Source organism: Anabrus simplex, chromosome 13 (genome assembly GCF_040414725.1).
Source record: "Anabrus simplex isolate iqAnaSimp1 chromosome 13, ASM4041472v1, whole genome shotgun sequence".
Lineage (NCBI taxonomy): Eukaryota > Metazoa > Arthropoda > Insecta > Orthoptera > Tettigoniidae > Anabrus > Anabrus simplex.
The window spans coordinates 87,531,779-87,559,256 of record NC_090277.1 but is presented as its reverse complement, the minus strand read 5'-3'; the positions used below and the strand labels follow the sequence as shown (position 1 = coordinate 87,559,256).

Genomic DNA, 27,478 nt, shown 5'->3' with positions numbered 1-27,478 from the left:
GCTGACCACACGACACGTTGCAAACTGCATGCCTTCAAGCTGAGCCGCCGTTGCTTGGCAGCCCGTGATCATTCGGGGCTGTTAAGCCAAGGGGTTTGGTTTTATTAGCTTCTGTGGGATATACTATGCATTTTCTTAGGTGGGATTGATTATCAGAATGAACACGCCAAGATGTCAGTTGTGAGTATCTTCCAGTGAGATACACCAGTATATATCCGACCAAACATGCATCACTAAATGAATGTGGTTTTGTAAAAGAAACACATGTATATGATGACCTCTTGTATTTGATTCTAAACATACAGTAACATCGATATGTTTTTAGTTTCCCAGTCTTTAGCAATTTAAAGGAATAAGAGGAAGTAGAATTGGGCAACCATCCTCCATTAACATTAACCAGAGGAAGAAAGTGGAAAGGATCCGATACTTCAAAAAATGAAGGTATCCGTCAAAGAAATACGAAGGGAGTGAAAATGAAATACCCGCTAGGCCTCTAAATACAGTCGGGATTGGAAAAGAACAAGAATTGACCAAGGGATGTCGGACAGGTTAGATGAAAGTGAGGAGTCTGGCACAAGTAATCGGAAGCAACGCCAGGATTCAGGTAAGGGCCCCGTTGTCGTCGCCAACCCACGCTCCCAAGTTAAGGGCATCTGGGGCCCCATTTGGTCGCCTCTTATAAGAGGCAGGGGATACCTTGGATGTCATTCTACATCATCCACTCATACATTAGAGCTCGCTTCAAGAACATAGTAGCCATACTCAGGGTGGTGTTTATTTTACTTCACCAGTAACGTCCTCTTAACCAATAAGAGAGATATGATGTTCATGCAGTAATGAAATGTCGTATGGCTTTTAGTGCCGGGATATCCCAGGACGGATTTGGCTCGCCAGGTGCAGGTCTTTATATTTGACTCCCGTAGGCGACCTACGCGTCGTGATGAGGATGAAATGATGATGGAGACAACACATACACCCAGCCCCCCTGCCATTGAAATTAACCAATTAAGGTTAAAATCCCCGACCCGGCCGGGAATCGAACCCGGGACCTTCTGAACCGAAAGCCAGTACGCTGACCATTCAGCCAACGAGTCGGACTGTTTATGCAGTAATAGGTTAGAATACAAACTAATTTGGGTACTAGGTTAGCCCGCTTTTCTATAGTGTAGCGAGAGTAACATAATGGGCTCGGCTCCTAATGTATATGCAAATCTTAAAGCAAAACTGTTATCCGGGTAGAGTATACCTGTTGCTCGCTTAAGTAAATTTGAACTGATTAATTGAACATGGTTGACAGTGAGGCGATCACTTTTCTTTCAATTTGTTTTACGTCGCTCCGACACAGGTACGTTTTATGGTAAGGATGGGATAGGAAGAAACCAATCGTGGGCTTAATTAAGGGATATTCTGGCGTGGAAATTGGAAACCACCGAAAACCCCTTTCAGGGCTGTAGACAGTGGGCCATCACTCGAATGTTAGCTACACAACAAAAATCGCTCGATAGACGATAATAAACTGTCGCTCACCAGATTCCTGCTGCTGCTGTTGTTGTTGTTGCTGCTGTTGTTGAAGCTGCTGCAGCTGGCCCTGTCCAAGGCTGAATATCACTCCGTTGGGAAGGGCGGACGTCGGCGCGGCGTACACCATCCCCTGGGCGGTCTGGTACATCACACCCGTGTACGGCGGGCTCATCATGCTGGCTGCAACAACAACGAGAACACTGCATCACATAATCTGACATACAAGCCACCAGCTGAAGAGTTAGTTTAAATAAATAAATACTAAATTCTAAATGGGTAAATGAGGAATACATCAATAATAATAATAACGAAAAATAATACATGATTACTATTAAAAGAGTTTACTAAAAACAGATTTGACAAATCCGACCGTCTGTTCTACCGAACCAAGGGGTCCTCAATGATAATCAAAGTTGTAAGTATTGAAAGAGTGAATTCATAGACCATTACTCTAAATTTAAGAACACACGTCCACACTGGGGTATAATTTACATATTGTATATGTAATTCTTGGCCGATAAATGGTATATGTTGGCAGTATCTTGTATCACAACTCCACATCAATCTCTGATCAACTTTTGTCTCCATAACGTCCCCTATGCCCTACAAATTCTGGACAGGAAATAATGAGTTTAATGCTTATCGTAACAACATACTAGTGTGAGTGTACCTTTTCTGTTCTCACACAAATGAAAACGAAGTACATAAACGGAACTAATTTAGAGGCTGGTCTTCAGTTCAGGTGACTACGCTTGGTTTTTGGAAGACAGCACCTTCCAACAACTGTGGCCTACCAAGTGAATTTTCTCTAGTAAGTTTCCAGATCCAGAATATTATAATTATAAGCCAAGTGTCACATTGTTTAACAATTTCTATGCATATATGAAGTAACTTTTAATTTACATTTAAAGGAAAGTAAATGTCCGCCTCAGTGGTGTAGTGGTTAGTGTGATTAGCTGCCCCCCCCCCCGGAGTTCTGGGTTCGATTGCCGGCTCTGCCACGAAATTTTTGAAAAGTGGTATGAGGGCTGGAACGGGGTCCGCTCAGCCTCGGGAGGTCAACTGAGTAGAGATAGGTTCGATTCCCACCTCAGCCATTCTGGAAATGGTTTTCCGTGGTTTCCCACTTCTCCTCCAAGCAAATTCCGGGAAGGTCCCTAACTTAAGGCCACGGCCACTTCCTTCCCTCTTCCTTGTCTATCCCTTCCAATCTTCCCATCACCCCTGAAGGCCCCTGTTCAGCATAGCAGGTGAGGCGGCTTGGGCGAGGTACTGGTCATACTCCCCAGTTGTATCCCCCGACCCAGAGTCTGAAGCTCCAGGACACTGCCCTTGATGCGGTAGAAGGTTGGATCCCTCGCTGACTCCGAAGGAAAAACCGACCCTGGAGGATAAAAATAAAGCAATATTTGTCCTAAATTATACGAATACAATCGAACATGGTAACATTACAAAATTCGGTTTCTTTGTTTACTGAATTCAGTATTGTGTTCTCTGGCTAGGGGCTCCTTCGATATGATTGTGATATGCTAAGAAAGCGTCAGACACAATAAGTTTGGGATGAGGCATCTTTGTTAACAGAGCCTTCTATATGTCTGTCAGTCATGGCCATCCATCAATACTTCACATCACAGTCTGCTGGACCACTTCCTCTTAAAACAATAATCACCACCATTACCACCATCACATCGACCATCTGTACTGTAACGCCCCTCTTTGATAATACTCTTTCGAAGTCCGCGGACCCTAATTTTTACACACTGATGGTGAGGAAGTCGCGCGGAGAGTACTCATGACATTCTTTAAATTCAAACGACGTTCGCTCTTATTACTCCATACTAGTAAGAAATTGCATACTTCAGTGCTATATTAAAAACGTTCCAAAATAAAACAACATTCACTTGCAACTTCCGAGAACAGGACTGGCGTGTAGCCATTTTCGAAAGGAAAGAGAAACTAAAAACTATATTTGGCACACGTGGGTTGGCAACGCACGCCGTCAATTACTAGAATACAGGCGCAGGCGTTCCATTCACTGAATGTCACCCGGCCACACCGTCCAACACGGAAGAGCCATGCATTTCTATGTCGCCACATTGTTATCATGCCTTCTAAATGGATCAGCACGTTATAGACACCAAAATATCCTGCTGAGCTCGTCAGCGCAGCACACAAGGTGAAAGATTGGGCACTGCAAACTCAGATGTCCACAGACGGCAGCACAACTGATCAACAGAGTCCGGACTTTTAGGCGGTAAAAAGTTACATAGCAAATTTACTGAAGCGGGTAACAAGTATATTCTACCTTGCATAACAGTTATGCTGTGTGGTTTACATAAACATTAGGCGTACACCTTATCAAAAAATCTAGAATCTATGTTACTTTCGCTACAACCGAGTAACAAGTATAGTCTATCTATGGTTATGCTGTGAGTTTTACATAAACATTAGGCGTACAGCTTAACAAACCCCTAGAATTTATATTATTATTATTATTATTATTATTTATTTATTTATTTATTTATTTTCCACCAATTATAGGTACAATTTATGGATGGTGAATGGAGAAAAGGCATAGCCCCACATACACGAAAGTGACCCCATCACTACTTAAAATTACAATATTCAAATATACAATTACATTCTACATAGTGTGCTTATATACATTTACCGTATTTACAGGCATGTTTACATACTACTCACAAGACATGGTCAACATTCAAGTAATTCGACACACACACACACACTCTCTCTCTCTCTCTCTCTCTCGAATCCCCACATATACTTTAGCTAGGCCAGCTCACTCATACCCACATACAGTACAGTCTCACTCACTCGGGATCACAAACTTTCATCCGTCCTCTCACTCATACTGAAAATTCACACAGTAGAAAAATGTACGGAAGGTTTCATTATATATACATCCTTTTTACCTCTTTACAAAATTTCTCTGGAGGTAGTTCTTTCATCTGTGGTGGGAGTTCATTCCACAGCCGAGCAGAACGATTAAAGAAGCTACTTTGATATGATACTGTTCTTGCAAATGGAGGAAAAAGGGAAACACCTCGACCTCTGTGAGCGGAATGATAGTTCAGCTGTAAGCGGTTGAAAGGGTTTATATGAATGTTACCTGCGAGGGATTTTCTCAGGAAAGCAATATCTATTTGTTTCACAGGGATGTTATGGAGGGCAGTGACCTGGCTGTATTTAAATGACCGTGTTGAGTAATTAGCCGTTCTGCTCGGCGTTGAACTCTCTCTAGATCCGTCATGTTCTCCACTGTAGTAGGGTGCCAGGAAGGAAGTCCGTACAACAGTATTATAAGTGTGTAACAAGTGCTGTCTACCCTGCGCAATAGCTATGCTGTGATTTTACATAAACATTAGGCATACAGCCCATGAGAACCCCTCAAATTTATGTTACTCTCGCTACAACCGTGTAATATGAATGGTCTTCCTGCACAACGGTTATGCTGCGAGTATTACATACACATCAGGCGTACAGCCTTTCATAACCCCTAGAATGTATTCGCTCCCGCTAAAAGCGTTCAACAAGTATAGTCTATCCTGCACAACGGTTATGCTGTGACTTTTACGTAAAAATATTACTGAAAGACATATTTATTATCATTTAATTTTCCCGAAGAGAAATTGGACACAATCTTTTTAATAATGGATTTGTCAATTATTGATTAGCTAAAGCATAGGCGGCTGCAATTTGGCTTCAGCTCAGGCAGATAAAGGAGCAGAGTACAGCCTTGCAGCTGCTTGCACGGCTCTCAGTTACAACCAGTGCATGAGCGCGTATCTCAACAGATTTAAACTTGTAAGAGCTTTAGTTTGCCTAATGTCTCGTTCTATTCAGCGCGTTAGATTATGGCGAGGAAACAAAATCAATTATTTTGTACACAAACACCTTGCACTAAGTAAATATAACTAAATACTCCTTGGCCTACATGAAAACATGTTTCGGAATACAGCGGAAACAATGAACGACAAACGACGATTGTATAGCGTAAATATAACACCCTCAGCCAGGTACACTGCTGTGGCTTTGCTTGCGCCTTGAATCTGCATATCGCCATCTAGTGTTTACAGCACAAACTATTAAAGTCCACTGCTCTCGGCTCTTCCCACGCTGAAGAAGCGGGGCTCCCTCATTACCACCTATGAGATTAACGGTCAAAGAAATTCGCTGGCTAGTTAATACACATCACCCTCTTAAGCGGCAGAGAGATGTATTTCCATATGAGCTAAAGGATGAACTAACAGAGACACTGGTTCTCCCTATTCTTGATCATTGTGACGTTTCAGTTGACATGACAAGAGAAGAAACGCTTGAACTTCAAGGAGCACTGAATTTTTGCCTACGATTTATTTACAATATCGAGTATGATGTTCATATCACCCCTGAGGATGTCATTTTTAAAAGTTTTTAATATCACTTACTTGTCCGCCTCTGTGGTGTAGTGGTTACTGTGATTCGCTGCCACCCGCGGAGACCCGGGTTCGATTCCCGGCTCTGCCACGAAATTTGAACAGTGGTACGAGGGCTGGAACGGGGTTCAGTCAGCCTCGGGAGGTCAACTGAGTAGAGGTGGGTTCTAGTCCCACCTCAGCCATCCTAGAAATTGTTTTCCGTGGTTTCCCACTTCTCCTCCAGGCAAATGCCGGGATGGTACCTAACTTATCGCTACTGCCGCTTCCTTCCCCCTTCCTTCTCTATCCCTTCAAATCCTTCCACCCCCCCCCCCCCGCAAGGCCTGTTCAGCATAGCAGGTGACGCCGCCTGGACGAGGTAATGGTCATCCTCTCCAGTTGTATCCCCCACCCAGATTCTGAACCTCCAGGACTCTGCCCTTGAGGCGGCCGAGGTGGGATCCCTCGCTGAGTCCGAAGGAAAAAAACCGACCCTGGAGAGTGAACAGATAAAGAAGAGGAAATATTTTAATTATCTTAGGCCCGGTTTCTTCAACTCTGTGATACATTTTACTTAACAAATGTTAACTAACAATTGTTATTAATTTAACACTTCGGTTAAATTTTCCTCTTTCACAAACACATTTCCAACAGTTGTTAAAGACAAATTAAGAAGTTTCCGTGAGATTTCTGAACGATGATGATGATGATGCTTGTTGTTTAAAGGGGCCTAACATCTAGATCATCGGCCCCTAATGGTACGAAATGAGACGAAATGAAATGACAAATTAAAAAGCCAAAAACATCCACTGACCACAATTCAAAACGCGAGGACGAAGAATGAATGGATGGAAATGAATTTAAAACGATCGGTGGAACCGACCCACAGTGCCTCACATGCACAGAAGCTGGCGTAGAACAGTAGTATTGGCTGTGTGGTTAGGAGCGCGCAGCTGTGAGCTTGCATCCGGGAGATAGTGGGATCTAACCCCACTGTCGGCAGCCCTGAAGATGGTTTTCCGTGGTTTCCCATTTTCACACCAGCCAAATGCTGGGGCTGTACATTAATTAAGGCCACCGCCGCTTCCTTCCCATTCCTAGGCCTTTCCTATCCCATCGTTGCCATAAGACCTATCTGTGTCGGTGCGACGTAAAACAAATAGCAAAAAAAAAAAAAAAGAACAATAGTATTACTGACCAAGGGACTGCTTCTATAGCACAATACTGAATCGATGATACTAACTTGTAGTCGAAAGGGATCCAAAATCCAAGTCAGCGGCCCCTCAGAATGGTACGTTGAGTTCGAGTCTCGCCTAAGCTACCAAAATTCTTGTACAACAATCAATTAATATTTGAGGGAACGTGAAGATAAAAGTGGGAACAAAAATATTGGGCGAATTGCATTGCACTTTATTTTCTACCTGAAATTAATATAGACCTAAACGTTCTCACAGTTACTGCTGGATCTCTCTCTCTCTCTCTCTCTCTCTCTCTCTCTCTCTCTCTCTCTCTCTCTATCTATCTACATATGTATTGTTATTAATTTAAATATCTTAATTTGAGGTAGAAACTAAAGTTCACTGCAGTTTGCCTATAATATTTTTATTCGAATTTTTACCTTCACTTCCCCTCAAATAACAATTTAATTTTTATAAGAAATATAGCTACGGCGTGACTCCAACTCACGTCCTCGCGCTTCGTAGACAAGTACGACTCGGTCACCGTTCCGCTTGACTGTGTTGCAACTCGAAGTATATACGCGTTGCATTGCAATCGGGGGATTCATCAATTTTTTGGAACTTATTAGGTTGCGGACCTGACATGTTTAAGTAAAAATGTGTTCGCCTTTTGATGTTTTATCACCAAGCGGATATGATATTTGCCGTGATTTTTTTTTTCGAAAACGCAAGCGTATTTGAACTGAACCCTTATACACGAGATACCGTTGAGTGTCCGCCAACAGGTACATTAAGCTCCTTGAAATCGATTGGACGCAGAGTCTGGCCTCTCCTTGTAAAAAAACTATAAGCTACTGCTGCACTGGAGACACTGAAAAGTTTCAATCTGTTGAAAAGTCAACAACCTATTTTCAACTTCTTCTAGTACCTTGTTCGTTATGGATTTGGTAATTAGATATTTTTTTGTAGAAATCTTTCTTCTGACAACTTTAAAAAGTAGTTTGTTAAAAAAATTGTGTTGTGAAACACATGGGCGAAGCACCATCGCAGGTTTGATCTGAAATGCTTCTACCTTGAGAAACATTGACAACTTTAAAAAGTAGGTTCTTCTTAGTATGGGCCGTCCTTTGCCTTCTTCAGTTTATAAAAAGTCTTCATACAGCAGTAAAGCTTCAAACTTACGTCTTCTACATCCCTCCATTTTGAAACTTTAGCAGCTATTAAGCAATTTCATAGAGGGCTGCTGCCATGTTAATTTAACACAAGTATTAACAATTTGCTTTGGAGTTAACAACCCTTGATGAGACGAACATTTTGTTAAATTATGTGTTACGTAGCCTAAGTTCGCCTGTGTGGTGTAGTGGTTAGTGTGATAAGCTGCCACACCCAGAGGCCCGGGTTCGATTCCCGGCTCTGACACGAAAATTGAAAAGTGATACGAGGGCTGGAATGGGGTCCACTCAGCCTCGGGAGGTCAACTGAGTAGAGGTGGGTTCGATTCCCACCTCAGCCATCCTGGAAGTGGTTTTCCGTGGTTTCCCACCTAACTTAAGACCACGGTCGATTCCTTCCCTCTTTCTTGTCTATCCCTTCCAATCTCCCCATTCCCCCCCAGCAGGTGTAGCCGCCTGGGCGAGGTACTGGTCATTCTCTACAGTTGTATCCCCCGACCCAAAGTAACACGCTCCAGGAAACTGCCCTTGAGGCGGTAGAGGTGTTATCCCTCGCTGAGTCCGAGGGAAAAACCAACGCTGGAGGGTAAACAGATTAAGAAGAATTAATTTGTTAAGAGTTAACAATCCTTGATGAGACGACCATTCTCTTAAATTATGTGTTGAGTATTCTTAAAATTCGTTAAATAACCGGGCCTTAGCATTTCATGAAGACTTTAATTCGAATGTGGTTAAGTGTACGAGAGGGCCTGGAGACCTAACTTCACCACTGAAAAAGACATAAATAAATAAATAAATAAATAAATAAATAAATAAATAAATAAATAAATAAATAAATAAATACACAGAGATTTATGGAACTTTACGAATAAAAAGGAGTTATTTTATGCTTCTAGATGGCATTCATATAATAGCAGTCATTACTAACTACCGAGAGAGAGAGAGAGAGAGAGAGAGAGAGAGAGAGAGAGAACCCTACTTTGGATGGCTGTCTGCCCTTATACGGAGGAAACTCAAATCCGAAATTAAAATACATTTAATTGAGTTTCATTGCAATTTAAAGAATGTTAATCGTAGTATTCATCATTTTAGGGCAGCAAACCCCAGGTGGATACTAATCATTTCAACCATAATTAAAGTTACACAGATGGTTTTGTACAATTCGGGGACACTCTTTCAAGATCGCAATTGACATATCTTGCAGAACATTCGGATGGAGTCGAAACCACTTGAAGAATATTCACGGAGAAACGTGTGATTGCTCCCCGTGCACTACTTGTCACTTGGCTAACAAACAGAGCTCACAAAGTGAGTAATCTATTGGACAAACGTATATTAAAGAGAGTACGGCAGTTACTTTATTAAGAAAGTCAATAGCACAGGACGAGCTCTAAACTGACGCTGATACTTCAGTATTCAGGTTTTGTACCAAGAAGTGTACAGTGTTTGGACAGGAAATTGTGTTGTGCAACACATGAGCGAAGCACCATCGCAGGTCTGATCTGAAATAGTTCGACCTTGAGAAACGCAGGGCAGAGGTGTTAGTGGGAGTCGAACCTAGATGTAGCACGAGGACCACGCTGATCAGTCCGGGATACAGTGTCCTCATACCAACAGGTGAGTCAGCCGAGCCAATCGAATTGGTCCTTCCTGTCTACGTTTGGAACAACGCCCAGGTCCTTGGCACACTCTAAGTGTGTAGAATAAGAATTTCTACTGCCGTATCACTCACTCTCTGATAGTTCACAATCACGTAACTACAGCACAAAACAATATGAGAGTTCCTTTGTCGTCAGCCCCACTCCACCTCAGATGATTATTGTTTTAAGAGCAGTGTTCTCCCCAGAAATGTTTGTCAGCCCGGTGTAGGAATGAGTAGCCAAGCAGGGAATACTACGTTAAACTTCAATATGAAAAATAGTCAATTCACTGCCCTTAGAGCATTAACAATAATATCATACACGTAAACATTAACTGCAAAAATTGAACTATTTTAGTGTTTTTTTTTATCACGAACAAGACATAACAGAGTATTTCGAATTTCTAGTGTTCTATTGCTCGTTCCAAATCGTGTAACAGCGGACTTAGGCCTACCACTGGACATGAGGACTACCGTGCAGGTTAGTGATGCCATGCAGAATAGAGGGCCCTGTTCACGCATGACGTGGTGGTGGTCAAGCTAAACATTTGATCTCCGATGTAACTGATGCAATTACGCTGACAATAATGATTTATAATTTAAATTAACTTTAAAAATACACTTCGTAAATAAAAGAGATTGTAACATTAAATGCATTTTATAACACATCACAAGAAATGTAAGAGATTGTGTCTTTATAATGTACTAGTAAATGTACCCGTGCTTCGCTATGGCGTTCTACATTGTATACGGATTTCGACGTAAATTACTGTAAAGGCAGTGAGTAATATTATATTAAATTGCATGTTTCTTAGCGTTATCCGAAAAAATAACAGGGAGGACACCATACGTTGTTTCCGAAGTAAAGTAGGCATTGAGGTTTTGTTCATAATGGCAGGCAACATTTCCTACAGCCAATAACAGTCGAGTTCCGGGAGAAAACGGCAGGCTCACTTGGCAATGACAATTCACTGTAGAAATGGAGAGTTTTCATTATAAAAGGCAGGCTCCTTTTCCTAATGCCATTCACAATCGAGCTGGAGAGATCTGACTATAGTCGAGAAATGCATCGCTATCTAACGAACCAACAATTAAGGAACGACAATAAGTCATAGGACCAAAGTTGCAGATCAGTACAACTTGAACGTAGTTGTTTATAATGAAGGAACGTTTCACATATAGTCCACAGATGTTATAGAAAATCAATAGTATAACATGGAAGAAAACCGTTTTGGTTTTGATATAAACCCCAGTTTATTAAGAGATTTTTAAATCATATGCATATCGAATCCTTCCTCAGCACTAGTATACTCCAAATATGAAGTTTGGTCGAGATCTATTCAGCCGTTTTGCCATGATGGTGGAACAAACAGACACGAAGAATAAAAATTAAAAAACACTGATACGGTCTTGAGTTGATCCAAAACGGATAAATATGTGAAAAAAAATGGCAAAACAAACGAAATTACAGACAGCGGACCCCCTACAACTTTATTTATATACAACCCAGCAGTTAGGGGCGCGCGGCTGTGAGCTTGCATTAGGGAGATAGTATGTTCGAATCCCACTGTCGATAGCCCTGAAGATGGTTTTCCGTGGTTTCCAATCTTCACACCAGGCAAATTCTGGGGCTGTAACTTAATTAAGGCCACGGCCGCTTCCTTCCAACTCCTAGGCTGTTGCGCCAAGGGGTTTGGTTTTAGTGTTAACTGGGGGTGGTTTTTTATCGTGACTGTGTTAAGGTACAAAACTGTTCAGTCACCGGTCCATATCGACAAGAAAAATTGTGAAGATGATTAGAAAAAGTGAGAAAAGGAACGATCGCTTGAAAAACAAGACAAGAGGGAGTCACGAGAGAAGGAAGGACTGCCTTTAAATTAGAATTTCATATCCTAGGGTCGGAAGGAAACAAAATGTAACGGCCTGCAATATCGAAAGCTCATAAAACTGATCAACATCATTTTGACCATTGGTATGGTGTGATTTGTCTCTTCTGCTGACACTCATATCCGATAGATGGGATTTCTGCATGCCTGAATATTGGCGGGAAGTAGCTGGGGAGTTAGACAACTGTGCACTTGCTATATGATTCTCCCGTCAAAGACTGCTACTACAGCTATTTCTATATAAATAGATGCTCTTGCTCCTGATGCAACCCTCTCTACACAGATGCAATGCACGTTGCTGGCTGAAGAAGATAACGAGCGAATTTACCGGCACCTCGCAGTGTAGGCAGCGATGATGGGTAGACAGACCTTTTTTGGAGCGTGTGTAGCCTAGCCTGTACTCAACACGTTAAGCGCATGCCTAAACATGGCTGGAGTAACGTGAAACTCGGTGCGTGCCTAGAAAACACACAGATCGCTGCCGGGAGTCGCAGGTTCGAAGGAACACCTGGCCTCTGACATTGAAACACCGAGTTAACATTCAAGTCGTGGCTTTCTACCAACTATGTTGCAGGGATCACCGGTTCGCGACCAGAGACAGCCGGTCTCCACAAAGACTTTTACACGATCAGCCGTCGTCCATTTGCTGGAGGGTGATTTATGCGACCTGCGATATGCTGAGCGAATGTAAAACAACAAGTATTTCACCACTAATTATTTCCAGGGAGTTATGGATTAGCTAATCGTGTACACGTAGGTATTCGACAGCGTCACCAAGACCAGATGTTCTCTTTGTTGGCTTAGCAGAGTAGTTTTGTTTATCCGATGAACCGGATTCGATTCCCGGGTACACCATAGAGAGTTAGAAGTAATCATTTTCAAAATAATAATAATAATAATAATAATAATAATAATAATAATAATAATAATAATAATAATCTGATGCATAATGCACTTAAAATGCAAGCCCCGTGGTGTAGGGGTAGCGTGCCTGCCCCTTACCCGAAAGCCCCGGGTTCGATTTCCGGCCAGGTCCGGGATTTTACTTGGATATGAGAGCTGGTTCGAGGTGTACTCAGCCTACGTGATTAGAACTGAGGAGCTATCTGACGGTGAGATAGCGGGCCCGGTCTAGAAAGCCAAGAATAACGACCGAGAGGATTCGTCATGCTGGCCACACGACACCTCGTAATCTGCAGGCCTTCGGGCTGAGCAGCCGTCGCTTGGTAGGCCAAGGCCCTTTAGGGCTGTAGTGCCATGGTGTTAGTTATAATGCATTTTAAACACTGATTAAGGGCGTGGAAAAGCAAGAAAGAAAAATGTAAAGGAAAATTTTTGTACCAGTCTGTACATACGGAATCTGGATGATAAGGAAATCTTATGACCTGTACTAACATTCGGAGAAAATCTCAGACGTATGAAATATTCTCAGAATGAGTATCAGAGATTGACCAAAAGAATTCTGAACATTGCCCTATCAATGAAAGTAAAAAAAGAAATGGCTGTTCGAAGTTTGAAAAGATCATCAGGAAATAGACATCACAGAAGACACTGTATTAGACAGATCTAAGTTCAGGAAATAAGTCGACAATCACCGCTTTACACACCATACAAACACTAACAAGACCTGCTCAGAAGATCGAAGGAAAAGCCACAGCGAGAAGATGAAGAGATTCTGGGAGGGGGAAAAAGCAAGGACGTCAGCTAAATAAGTTCAATCGCGCTCCTTAATCGGGCATAACGAAGAAATAAATAAATAAATAAATAAATAAATAAATAAATAAATAAATAAATAAATAAATAAATAAATAAATAAATAATAGTAATAATAATAATAGTTGATTCCATCATGAGTCCGCCTCTGTGGTGTAGTGGTTAGCGTGATTAGCTGCCACCCCCGGAGGTCCGGGTTCGATTCCCGGCTCTGCCACGAAATTTGAAAAGTGGTACGAGGGCTGGAACGGGGTCCACTCAGCCTCGGGAGGTCAACTGAGTAGAGGTGGGTTCGATTCCCACCTCAGCCATCCTCGAAGTGGTTTTCCGTGGTTTCCCACTTCTCCTCCAGGCGAATGCCGGGATGGTACCTAACTTAAGGCCACGGCCGCTTCCTTCCCTCTTCCTTGCCTATCCCTTCCAATCTTCCCATCCCTCCACAAGGCCCCTGTTCAGCATAGCAGGTGAGGCCGCCTGGGCGAGGTACTGGTCATTCTCCCCGGTTGTATCCCCCGACCAAGAGTCTGAAGCTCCAGGACACTGCCCTTGAGGCGGTAGAGGTGGGATCCCTCGCTGAGTCCGAGGGAAAAGCCGAACCTGGAGGGTAAACTGATGATGATGATGATGATGATTCCATCATGTCAGCAAGTTAAAGACAGGGGAAAGATCGATTTTAATCCGTCTGAGCAGTACAACAAAGGTGTCTTAGACACACAACCTCAGGTTAACTCACTTTAGCAAAATCCCTCAGGTAAATCATTTCAAATACTAAAGGGAAATCAGAGTCTCCGTGGCTCAGGCGGCAGCCTCTCACCGCTGGATACCGTGGTTCAAATTCCGGTCACTCCATGTGAGATTTCTGCTGGACAAAGCGGAGGCGGGACAGGTTCTTCTCCCGGTACTCCAGTTTTCCCTGTCATCTTTCATTGCAGCAACACTCCATTATCATTTCACTTCAATTGTCAGTCACTAATCATTACCCCAGAGAAGTGCGACAGGCCTCGGCAGCCGAAAGGCTGCTACCCCCCTTTCGATGAACCATTCGTTAGTCTGGTCTCTCAACAGATACCCATCCGATATGATTGCACTGCGGCTCGGCTATCTGCTTCATTGGGAGACGCAAGCCTCCCCGCCGCGGCAAGGTCACATGGTTCGCAGGAGAGGCGGCACTGCGGAGATAAAAATATTTTTTTACCTAACGCATGGATTTTCACGAAACCTTGTGGGAAATTCACCTACATAAAAGTAGAGATAACTTTCATATACAATTGACAGTTTTTCCAAAATATTTCTTTGAAATTTTTAATTCAATTTTTATCATGAAACTGAATTAATATGTTAATGTAAATTCGTAATTAGGTAGATAATACCTCTTTTAAAAGCACTAAGTATCAATTTTTCTGTACATAATTTATGTAAGGATATATTTCGTACTAAGGTTTGTGTGATTTTTACGTTCTAAAATTTTGGACAAATTCCGTACGCAGGTTTCGTAATACCATACAAATGTTTGTTACATTTGGCAGAATATTATGGAAAAAAATGGGATTTAAATGTAAAATTACAATTACAGTGATAAATTGTCTGATTCAGCGGAATAACTTCGTGACAAGAAAAAACTCAATCCTTTCAAATTCAGTCCTAAAAAAATTACCAAAATACAGATTTTTATGTCCGAAGTGTCCTTTTAAGTGTGCAGCCTATAACTAACAGATATGACATTTTTAGCAACAACAACAAAAAATTCGTTTTTGCGACTATCTCCTATAACGACCGTTAATTGGCGGACTCATTATAACTGGTTTCGACTGTATCTTACACTATTCAGCATAGACATGGGAATGGGCGGAGCAACCAGAGCTGGAAAGGACAAGTGTGTTACTTAAAATGGATCTTGAAACTGGAGAAATGCACGTCAAACTATATCGTGTTGGAAGAATGCAAACGGGACGATATCAGAATAAAACACCGGAATAGCAGCTGCAAAATCAACCAAAATACTGACGAAAAGCTTGAAAGAAATGGATGGCAGGAAAGAAGGACTTTCCAAATGGGAGACGAGACGACAAGAATATTAAGAGAGAAACGGCCTGTCACCGGAGGAAGTCAGGAGGTGGGGACAAGACGAAGACTTACAGCATCAAGTCAGATTCAACAAGATCGAGAGAGTCCAGTATTGCCAAATATATAACAATACTACCAGTTACCCCCGGCGTCGCTCGCGAGGATTTCCTAATCTGATAAAAGTAAACGCTCTCCACTAAGACATTATCTGAAAATCCCTAAAGTACAAAAACTCTCCAAAACATTGCGTTTCATTTACCCCAGAACCTCTTTGTAAACCACGTTCGTGTATTGCCTACACAGAGAGCAAACTCGAGAACGTGCGACATAAAACTCTACATTTGAGAAAAAGTCATCTCTCAGGTCGGAACAAAAAGTGTTTGTTTATTTTTAAAGGTGATTCCAAATATCTATTTCCACGTCTGTAATATTTTCAATTTTGAGATATAAGTATCCTCATAAAAAAATTCAATTCCTTCTTCACTTATTTTCACCCCTGTTAAGTGGATCTTCCGGGGAAAAAACGTGTTCCTTAATTTTTAAAGGAGATTCCAAATAACATCTTTAGTTTTTGAGCTATAGTCACTTTAAAAAATTCCCCCCCTTAGCGGCGTAATATTCAACAATCCTCCCTTAGTGAACACCACACCTACATTGTAATATAGATGTATCTCGAAAATTTCATTTCATTATGTATGTTATGATGAATTAGTTGGCCGTGCGGTTAGGGGCGCGCACCTGTAAGCTCGCAGCCGGGAGATTGTGGCTCGAATCCCACTGTCGGCAGCCCTGAAGATAGTTTTCCGTGGTTTTCCATTTTCACACCAGGCAAATGTCGAGGCTGTACCTTAATTAAGGCCGCTTCCTTCCCACTCCTAGATCTTTCCTGTCCCATCGTCGACATAAGACCTATCTGTGTCGGTGCGACGTAAAGCAAATAGCAAAAAAAAACAATAAAAATCAACGGACCTACGCAGAAGAGGACACAAGCAAGACAAAATCATAACTCCCAGATTCAGGTGCGTAAAACGAAGTTCCGGCTAACAAGTACTGGGCTAAAGAAGATAAAAAAATGCCTGCACGATGTGCGGAGAAAGTGAAGACAGAATGAGACACCTGATACACGGGTGTGCAAGGACAAAGGGGAAAGAAGAATTCGTGAAGATGATGTATTGAGCAAAAGAGGGAGTGGAGAAATATGGAAGAGAGAAATCTTCAACCAACGGAAAATGAACACTGCATTAACTAATTCAATTATTTTATTTATATAAGCACCACGTATTAGTTAAAGACTGTAACTGCCGGATATTATTCAGTACATTCTCTGTTAACATTCTATTTGGAATATCTTCAATGCTGAATGGCAAGAGATAAAATATCAACAACTACCATTATAAATACAAAGACGTATAGCAACAAGTCAAGGCAGATCGTGAGCGGAACAACTCTTCAACATAAAGAGTATCATGAAATACAAGATGCTGAGGCAGAACAATTATGTGACATTTATTTATTATTTAGCGTATGACATTAAAAATAAAAAAAAACACACACAATCATAAATTAAATATACAGTACACTATGTAGGTTACAATTTCACCATCAAGCTCTGCAAATAGTCTATACAAGAAAGTCTTTTGGGCTACCCTGATAAGCATTCAAGGGGCACTGTTCCACTATATGACGAACTGTTTGCTTAGGGGCACCGCAGCTACATTCCGGGGAGGGAAGTTTGCCCCATTTTTAGAGGAAGTTTTTGTGGAATTCAGAATGGCACGTGACTCCAATGAGAAGAAAACCTTGATAGGAGTTGTAGAAGAGTTTGAAATGAACAACAAGACAAGAAATTTAATCAGGCAGACAATCAGCAACACTTACTCCAAAGTAAAGTTCAGGGGAGAGATCTCTGGGCCCTTCGATATAAAAATTGGTGTAAGACAAGGCGACGGACTCTCATCAATCATATTCAAGTATGTTCTGGTAAAAGTCGTCAGGGAATGGAAGAAGAAAATTCGTTACAAAGAGGCTTTCAACACTGGGAGAGTTAAGTATAGATTGTTTGGCATTCACCGGTGGTCTAGTGAACTACAGATGATAACAAAGAAGACTGCACTTCAAAGTTCTTTTAAGAACACTGCGTGCATTACCAACATTAAAGTGGCCCCTCAGCTGTTGAAGTTAGGAGATGCAAAATTAAACAGAGTTAAGAGTTTCAAATGATTGGGAGAAACATTACAAGAGAATGGATCACAAAAGAATGCCATTGAAGAGAGGGCGAGAAAATGGAAATGACATTTCAACTGACGAGGAACACCTACAACAAAAATGTTTTAACTTGTGGGGCTAAACTGAGGCATCTAGATACCGTTGTTACACCTGAGTGCCTGTATGGAACGGAAACATTGGACATGATTGGAAAATGTGGGCTTGAAGATAGAAAGAGAAATATAAAAATGGGAACGGGAGAGTCAAATCTAACGAACAATTTGTATCAAAGAACAGAAGAAGTGGTTGAACTGATGAGAAAGACAAGATTGCAGTTCTATGGACACTTGTTGAGGATGAACAATAACAGACTAACGAAGAGAATCTTTGAATTCTTCAGGAAGAGGAAGATAGACCTGAAATGGTTTCGAGAAGTGAGGTTGGACTTGACGAAGATGGGGGGGTTTCGGAATATTATATCATGGAGAGATATCGATTTAAACATCTCGTCAGAATGTTTTGTGGTTTCCAAGAGACTGGGGAAACGCTGGTGAGAAAACGAAGGTCCTACACAGAAGAGCAGAAAGAGGAAGGAGGAGAAAGAATGAAGGGATACTGGCAGTGAACGAGAGCAGAGGATGATTGTCAAAACCTTGTCCATGGACGGCCGAAACGAAAGAAAAAAATAAAATAAAATAAAATAAATAAATAAATAAATAAATAAATAAATAAATAAATAAATAAATATAGTATGTAATATTGATAATATTTATGGTCTTTTAACGTTCTCCAATTAATAGTCATTTATACGGGAAAGGCGAGATTGTTGTTGTAGGAGAAGGACGTTGTTTGTTCTAATAATAAGCGGCCAGGGCGTGGTTTCTCTCCCGACCCATATGGAGCTGGTGGCCCTAATATAGAAAATCTCGTCTCTCGACGCTGCTCCCATGTTCCACAGCTCAGGGTCAAGGGCGGCTGCGAACTCACTGGCCACTTCACGAAGCGATTAGACTATTCTTGCCATGGAGCACGCTGGAGCTGAAGATCACCACAATGTTCCCTAACTACAATATTCCTTTAGCCACATCCTAGTGGGTGAGGAGTTGGCCCTAACACAAACTCTATGTGAAGCGATGTATTCACTCACTATTGCGTGTGGTTTACCAGAGCCCGGATTTTCATGCAGCAATAGATTCGAATGCAAATAAACTGAAGCGAGTAACAAGTACAGTCTAATCTGCACAACGGTCGTGCCATGAGTTTTGCATAAACATTAGGGGTTCAGCCCATCAGAACTGATTATGATCTTGCTTGGCCTTTAATGGTACGACATAGACGACATGATATGATAATTAAAATTTTAAAATATACCCCCTGACTAGCATTTAAAACAGATTAAGATGAATAATGATGGTGCATTTAAAATAACCAGTGGATCTAATTCGCAATGCCTTATTTTCCGTAAAATGAAGGATGATAGGTTATGACAGAATAAGACATTGCCTTAAAATCCAATCATACATGATGCAAATTATTATTTTTAAAACAGATTAAAATATACAAACACAAACTAAGCAAAGAGTCAAATTAATAAAACTAAGTGAACAATAATACTGTACAAAGACTAATACGAAACACTACGTTTATATTCGATGAAACAAACCGCTATCCCACATAAAACGGATGACGAGGTCTGCTGACTGCTCGTCATCTCGCAGGATGATGGAGAGTTTTAGACTACGGCGCAGATCGACCAGGTCCACGCACTCAGTAACAATGTGTACCACGGTAAGATGATCGGCGCAAGTACACACCGGAGGGGGTTCTCCTTTCAGTAAATAGGAGTGTATTAGTATACCGTGGCCGATCCGAAGACGACATGATACCACTGCTTCCCTCCGAGAAGCCCGAAGGGAAGTCCTCCAAAGGATGATGGTATTACAAAAGTAGGCCTACTTCCCTTAATATAGGATACCGAGCTCGATAGCTGCAGTCGCTTAAGAGCGGTTGGTATCCAGTATTCGGGAGATAGTGGGTTCGAACCCCACTGTCGGCAGCCCTAAAGATGGTTTTCCGTGGTTCCCATTTTCACAGCAGGGAAATGCTGGGAGTGTACCTTAATTAAGGGTACGGCTGTTTCCTTCCCACTGCTTGACCTTTCCTATCCCATCGTCGCCGTAAGCATATCTCCAGGAATTCTATCGGATAAATATGCATAACAAAATGAGATAGAAAGTACTATTTCAATCATTTATGGCTCGCAGATTTCCACTGGAATCGGGAAGAAATAAATCCATATGACTCCAGAACCGATTCCGAGGATCTCGTGGCGCTGTCTATGATGTAGTTGCGAAAACACATGGATCACGAATGTATTCTGTAATGCGTTTGTGTTTTCCAAGCCATACCTGTTCTCATATCAGTGTCCTGGACCTACAGTATGTAGCCAACTCTAATACGAATCTGATCTGTTCATTATATTGATTCCCCGTTGTAACTAAGCACTGTCAAAAAGAAAACAAGTTGCTTTTACGCAGATAGGTTTTATGGCGACGATGGGATAGGAAAGCGCTTCGAGTGGGAAGGAAGCTACCGTGCCATTAATTAATGAAGAGCTCCCAGCATTTGCCTGGTGTAAAATGGGAAAACACGGAAAAGCATCTTCAGGGCTGCCCACTATCTCGCTCACAGCACAGCGCCCCTTAGAGCACAGCCAAGTTGCCCGTACAGAGACGACGGAAAATTAAAACCTGCATTTCCTTCTTACTGTGCACACGAGCGACAGAGAAATATCATTCATTTTTAAGTCTGAGCATTGTACAGACAAAACTCTTATTTTATACTGTATACATATTAAGATTTGCTTTATTAGGATACAATTCCTTTGCTTAATTGTCAGCATTGAGGCTTTGGTTCAGAGGTTCACCGGTTCGAGAATTTTAATCGCGTGTGATTAATTCTTCTCGCACGGAGAGCGGTTGTTTGTTTGTTTGTGTTTGTCCCAGCACTCTCCTCTTCATCTATACACAACGCACCACAGAAACACGCAATAGTGATTACATCCCTCTACAAAGAGTTGGCCTAACGAAGGACATCCGGCCGTAAAACAGGGCGACACAGTTCACACCCGCGAACCTACAGGTATGGGGAAGATCCTGAAAGCAGTCTTAACTTCGTGGCACATCTGCAAATCAAACCAGGCCAACAACATAGCAAACTGCATACATAAACATGTTCTTTTGGAATTTTGTTATCGTGAGTTAATGGGTCGGTGACTTCCCGAGATCATCCGACACCAGAAACTGTGTCCTCGTGCTCATCCAACAGATTTCCTCAAGGGCAGGAACCTAAAATTAGTTTCCGTACTACAATTCCGATTCCATCTCTTGAATGGAAATGAAGAAGTACAAGAAGAAGACGACATACACTGACTGACAGTGACAATGCAACACCAAGGAGGAGTGGTTCGAAAGGGATGAAAACAGAGACGGCACGGATGAATAATTGATGTTTATTTCAAACCGATATGCAGGTTACACAATGCGCACGGCATCGACTCAGTAGGATGTAGGACCACCGCGAGCGGCGATGCACGCAGAAACACGTCGAGGTACAGAGTCAATAAGAGTGCGGATGGTGTCCTGAGGGATGGTTCTCCATTCTCTGTCAACCATTTGCCACAGTTGGTCGTCCGTACGAGGCTGGGGCAGAGTTTGCAAACGGCGTCCAATGAGATCCCACACGTGTTCGATTGGTGAGAGATCCGGAGAGTACGCTGGCCACGGAAGCATCTATACACCTCGTAGAGTCTGTTGGGAGATGCGAGCAGTGTGTGGGCGGGCATTATCCTGCTGAAACAGAGCATTGGGCAGCCCCTGAAGGTACGGGAGTGCCACCGGCCGCAGCACATTGCTGCACGTAGCGGTGGGCATTTAACGTGCCTTGAATACGCACTAGAGGTGACGTGGAATCATACGCAATAGCGCCCCAAACCATGATGCCGCGTTGTCTAGCGGTAGGGCGCTCCACAGTTACTGCCGGATTTGACCTTTCTCCACGCCGACGCCACACTCGTCTGCGGTGACTATCACTGACAGAACAGAAGCGTGACTCATCGGAGAACACGACGTTCCGCCATTCCCTCATCCAAGTCGCTCTAGCCCGGCACCATGCCAGGCGTGCACGTCTATGCTGTGGAGTCAATGGTAGTCTTCTGAGCGGACGCCGGGAGTGCAGGCCTCCTTCAACCAATCGACGGGAAATTGTTCTGGTCGATATTGGAACAGCCAGGGTGTCTTGCACATGCTGAAGAATGGCGGTTGACGTGGCGTGCGGGGCTGCCACCGCTTGGCGGCGGATGCGCCGATCCTCGCGTGCTGACGTCACTCGGGCTGCGCCTGGACCCCTCGCACGTGCCACATGTCCCTGCGCCAACCATCTTCGCCACAGGCGCTGCACCGTGGACACATCCCTATGGGTATCGGCTGCGATTTGACGAAGCGACCAACCTGCCCTTCTCAGCCCGATCACCATACCCCTCGTAAAGTCGTCTGTCTGCTGGAAATGCCTCCGTTGACGGCGGCCTGGCATTCTTAGCTATACACGTGTCCTGTGGCACACGACAACACGTTCTACAATGACTGTCGGCTGAGAAATCACGGTACGAAGTGGGCCATTCGCCAACGCCGTGTCCCATTTATCGTTCGCTACGTGCGCAGCACAGCGGCGCATTTCACATCATGAGCATACCTCAGTGACGTCAGTCTACCCTGCAATTGGCATCAAGTTCTGACCACTCCTTCTTGGTGTTGCATTTGCTCTGTCAGTCAGTGTATAACAGAAGGGTGAGAATGACTGAGAGGAATGGCCCCGCGTGTAAATGTGCTACGGCTATGGAGCCAATCTCTGCATTCTGAAGACTAATGTATTCGAGCATCATCGTCGGCTGTCCTGAGAATGGTTTTCCGTGGTTTCCCATTTTCACTTCCAGGCAAATTCTGGGACAGTTCCTATTCATAGGCCAGAGTCGAATCCTTCCACTTCCTTACTCAATTTCATTCACAATCACTAGTTCCTCAATTGAGGCTGGCGAAAGAAAGAAAGAAAGAAAGAAAGAAAGAAAGTTAAGACGACGGGAAAAGGGAGGAAAGAATACTGAAAAGAAATAAAGGAGAAAGGATATAAGGTTGAGAAAGATACAAAAGGAAAGAGAAACGAAACAAACAGGCTGAAGAAACGGAAGAGCAATAATAATAAATAATAATAATAGTTTAACGTCCCACTAACTACTTTACGGTTTGTGGAGATGCCGGAGTTTTGTCCCGCACGAGTTCTTTGACGTGCCGTTAAATCTACAGACACGACGGTAACGTATTTGAGCACCTGCAAATACCATCGGGCTAAGCCAAGATCGAACCTACCACGTTGAGCTCAGAAGGCCAGCGCTCTACTGCCTGAGCTAACCAGCCCAGAAGAAGGAGAAGAAGAAGAAGAAGAAGAACTCACCAGTGATGAGATGGGGAGGGGCTTGTGAAGAGACTGGCCCGTGATGATCACTGGATGAGGAGGCTGAAGCACTGGCTGTCTGTGACTGGTGTTCACCTCCTGGAACATACATCACGTCACTAAGTGTGAAGGTTCGAAGAGAAGAGAGATATATTTATTTGCTAGTGGGTTAACGTCGCAGTAACACATCAAATGTTTTCAGCGACGTAAACATGGGAAAGGGCTAGGATTCATAAGGTAGCGCCCTTAATTAGCGCACACTCCCAGCATTTGCTTGGTGTGAGAAAGGGGAAACCATAGAAAACCGCTGCCGACAGTGGGATTCAATCCGACGATCTCGCGAACGCAAGCTCACAGCTATGCGACCCTAACCGCACCGCCAACTCTCTCGGTACGAAGAAATAAAAGGCTTAACTTAATATATATAATTTTGTGTGAAAGTCTTGAGTCCGAGATTTTACTACAAAAAAGTAAAAATACTCTTCCAAGATATTTTTTGATACAGATATGTCTTATGACTGGAGGTCATCCGAAGATCTGTGTAACGTAACGCAACAAAATGTGTGGCAGAAGAGTAACCATAGCAACGGTGCAGGCAATGACGTAAGGTATGGATGGACGGCTAGACAATGTTACCTAGCAACCATGCTGGCTGGTTGCCATCTGAAATTCGCAGCCGTTGATGGATGGCCATGACCAGAGACATATTTATTACAAATTTATTTTCGCAAATGGAAAAGGGGCTTAGTTTTCCTATTTGTTTATTTACAGCATGCCCCATTACAATATAGTAATACTATATGCTCAGCTGTCAATTTTACTAATTTTAGACTAAAATTATACAGACAATATATATTTTATATCAATGGCCTGTTAAATGAAATTTATGTCACTAGAATAATACTTTTCAACATTTGCAATTAATAAAATATAATCAAAAATGTTCTATGATGATGATGATGATGATGATGATGATGATGATGGTGATGATGATGTTTTAGGGGCTTAACAGCCAGGCCGTCGACGTCTACAAAATGAAACGATAATTAAAACTTCAAAATGTTTCCACCTACTATAATGTAAAACGAAAGATGATGAAAATCTGATCATGAATCCAAAACAATCAGTGGATCCAATTCACAATGACTTTTTTCTAAAATGATGCTTGTTGTCCAAAGGGCCCCTCATAATAGTACTAATCACTGGTAACGTAGACTCATGGTGTTCCTAATCACAGCTAGTGCAAACCCCTGGTATGTCACACACAATGACACCACTCACATGTAACACAGACCCTTGGTGTTCCTCATATAAGAGTACTATTCACAAGCACTCTAGACTCATGGTGTTCCTCACATTGTGGGACTAAACAGGGGTACCGGGTAGATACGTGGTGTTTCCCATATAGTGGTACTAATCACTTCAAACAACCAATTCTAAACCTTTACGATCTGAACGTCGTTAATGACCGGTGTAAGTCAGTGTCCCATCCCACTCCCACCCTGGTAGGTTTGAATGCAAACGTATTTAAGCAAGGCGCAGATATCTTCTAGCCCGCACAACGGTTCTGCAATGAGATTTGCTATTGGCGATCTGAACTATCACAACCCCTACAACGTTTGCAACTCTCCTACATAAATGTCGAGCGGCTAGATGGCACTTGCGCCTTGATCAAATACGTTTGCCTTCTAACCTACTAGTGCAGGGTTTCCCAAACGTATCGTCTCTGATGCCCCCCGAGCAGATCGCATGCATGTGCGTCCAAGGCCCCTTTAACCACAGAACATAATACTGCATTAAGTAAACAAAAAACTGAAGTTTAAGATGATACCATCTTTGAGTTTATTCGTTTAATTTACGACCACCGAGCTCGATAGCTGCAGTCGCATTAAGTGCGGCCAGTATCCTGTATTCGGGAGATAGTGGGTTCGAACCCCATTGTCGGCAGCCCTGAAGATGGTTTTCCGTGGTTTCCCATTTTCACACATGGCAAATGCTGAGGAAGTACCTTGATTAAGGCCACGGCCACTTCCTTCCCACTCCTAGCTGTTTTCTGTCCCATCGTCGCCATAAGATCTGTCTGTGTCGGTGCGATGTAAAGCAACTAGCAAAAAAAAAAAAAAAATAGCACTAATATTTACTTCCTTGAAAGTTTCTTCATTTACATAAAGATACTTTATAAATGGACAGAAAGTATAAAATAATGTGACACTTGGCTAATAATTACAACTATCTGCCTCTGGAAACTTGCTTGAAAAAAATCACTTGTTGCGGTTGTAGGATCGATGGAAGGGATGGTAATAATAATAATAATAATAATAATAATAATAATAATAATAATAATAATAATAATAATAATCGTATGACCTCAGCTACCGTCAATTTCGACGTTCCGTTTTACTCTAGGCCCACTAGATGGCAGACCGAGTAAACCGAATCTCTCTTGCGCGTCTGTGGCTTTGGTTTTTAATGAATTTTGTCGGGCAAACGCCAAATGTGTCAGCAGAGATCTTTTACTTGCCGACATCGTACGACATGGAGTGTCGAATGGACTTAATCCACCCTTCAAAAATCCGACTACCCTTGCCGAGTTTGAACCGGCTGTCTTGGGATCCGGAGGCCGACACTCTACCACTGACCCACAGAGGGAGCTGGAAGGGATGGTGCCGTTTTCCAAGCGTAGTCACTCGAAGATCAGCTTCTACATTAGCTCTGCTTCTGCACTTCATTTTCATTTGTGAGAGAGCAGTATAGGTACACTCACACAGGTATGTTGTCATGGAAGGCATTACATACAGTAATTCATTTCTAGAAATTCTAGGGTATAGGGGATATCATGGACCCAAAATTCGATAAGAGACTGGAAGTTGTGATACATTCATGGAACCTTCTGGAGCTAATCATGCCACTCCATCTGATTCTCTACCCACATCATGCTTTAATTAATTTTTCGCTTTCTCTCTGCCTAGACACTTCGTCTAGTTGACCTTCTTCAAGGGAGGGCAGTTCATGTTCAGTTTCAAAGAAGGGATTTCTGATTCGCGAGAGTTTTTCAATAAGAGGTAGAATATATGGTCTGAGTGTGGAATCTAGCAATTCCAATTGTCCCACAATTCATCATCATCATCATCATCATCATCATCATCATCATCATCTGTTTACCTTCCAGGTTCGGCTTTTCCCTCGGACTCAGCGAGGGATCCCACCTCTACCGCCTCAAGGGCAGTGTCCCGGAGCTTCAGACTCTTGGTCGGGGGATACAACTGGGGAGAATGACCAGTACCTCGCCCAGGCGGCCTCACCTGCTATGCTGAACAGGGGCCTTGTGGAGGGATGGGAAGATTGGAAGGGATAGGCAAGGAAGAGGGAAGGAAACGGCCATGGCCTTAAGTTAGGTACCATCCCGGCATTCGCCTGGAGGAGAAGTGGGAAACCACGGAAAACCACTTCCAGGATGGCTGAGGTGGGAATCGAACCCACCTCTACTCAGTTGACCTCCCGAGGCTGAGTGGACCCCGTTCCAGCCCTCGCACCACTTTTCAAATTTCGTGGCAGAGCCGGGAATCGAACCCGGACCTCCGGGGGTGGCAGCTAATCACGCCAACCACTACACCACAGAGGCGGACTGTCCCACAATTACATCACTTGTTTGTTTGTTTTTTCTGCTGCTAACTTGTACCATCTATCGACCAAGTTAAGAGTTACATACAGGGTGTATGCCTGATGATGTTACAAACATTCAGAGATGACGGAGGACATCAAATGGATCAATTTGAGATACGGAACGATATTCCGGAAACGACTGAGTCAAAAGTTAAGCAAAATTCTACTCATTAAAGTCCGTTTACCTTCACAAGTTTCAAAAGCTGTTCCATTTATAACAAATGTTCGAAATGGCGTCCCCCTGCGTCAATGCAGGCACGGCATTGTCGCACACAAAGTTCTGTCGTACCGATACGGCGTTGGTCTACTAATCTCAAGTTAACGAGTTCAAACCCGACTGAGGTCAGTGGCTTTTAAGGGTGTTTAAAGGGGACGACCCCATGTCGTCGGCTTCCGGCACGTTAAAGAACTACTGCGGGACGGCATTCCGACACTCCGACGTCTGTTAAGAACGGACGGACGTTAAACATCTTGGATTATTAATAACTTTCGACTCGAACGTTTGCGGACTACG

General features: G+C 42.8%; 1 protein-coding gene across 1 annotated transcript in view; it reads right to left on the bottom strand.

Annotated features, from left to right (window-relative positions):
* Positions 1–1,480: 1,480 nt before the first annotated feature.
* The window catches only part of bs (blistered), a 328,848-nt gene continuing 302,850 nt past the window's right edge, over positions 1,481–27,478 (bottom strand). The window contains exons 4-5 of the mRNA XM_067157140.2: positions 23,302–23,400; positions 1,481–1,701 (exon numbers count right to left, since the gene is read on the bottom strand). Coding sequence (XP_067013241.2) covers positions 1,481–1,701; positions 23,302–23,400 — 320 coding nt within the window. The remainder of the gene's footprint in view (positions 1,702–23,301; positions 23,401–27,478) is intronic.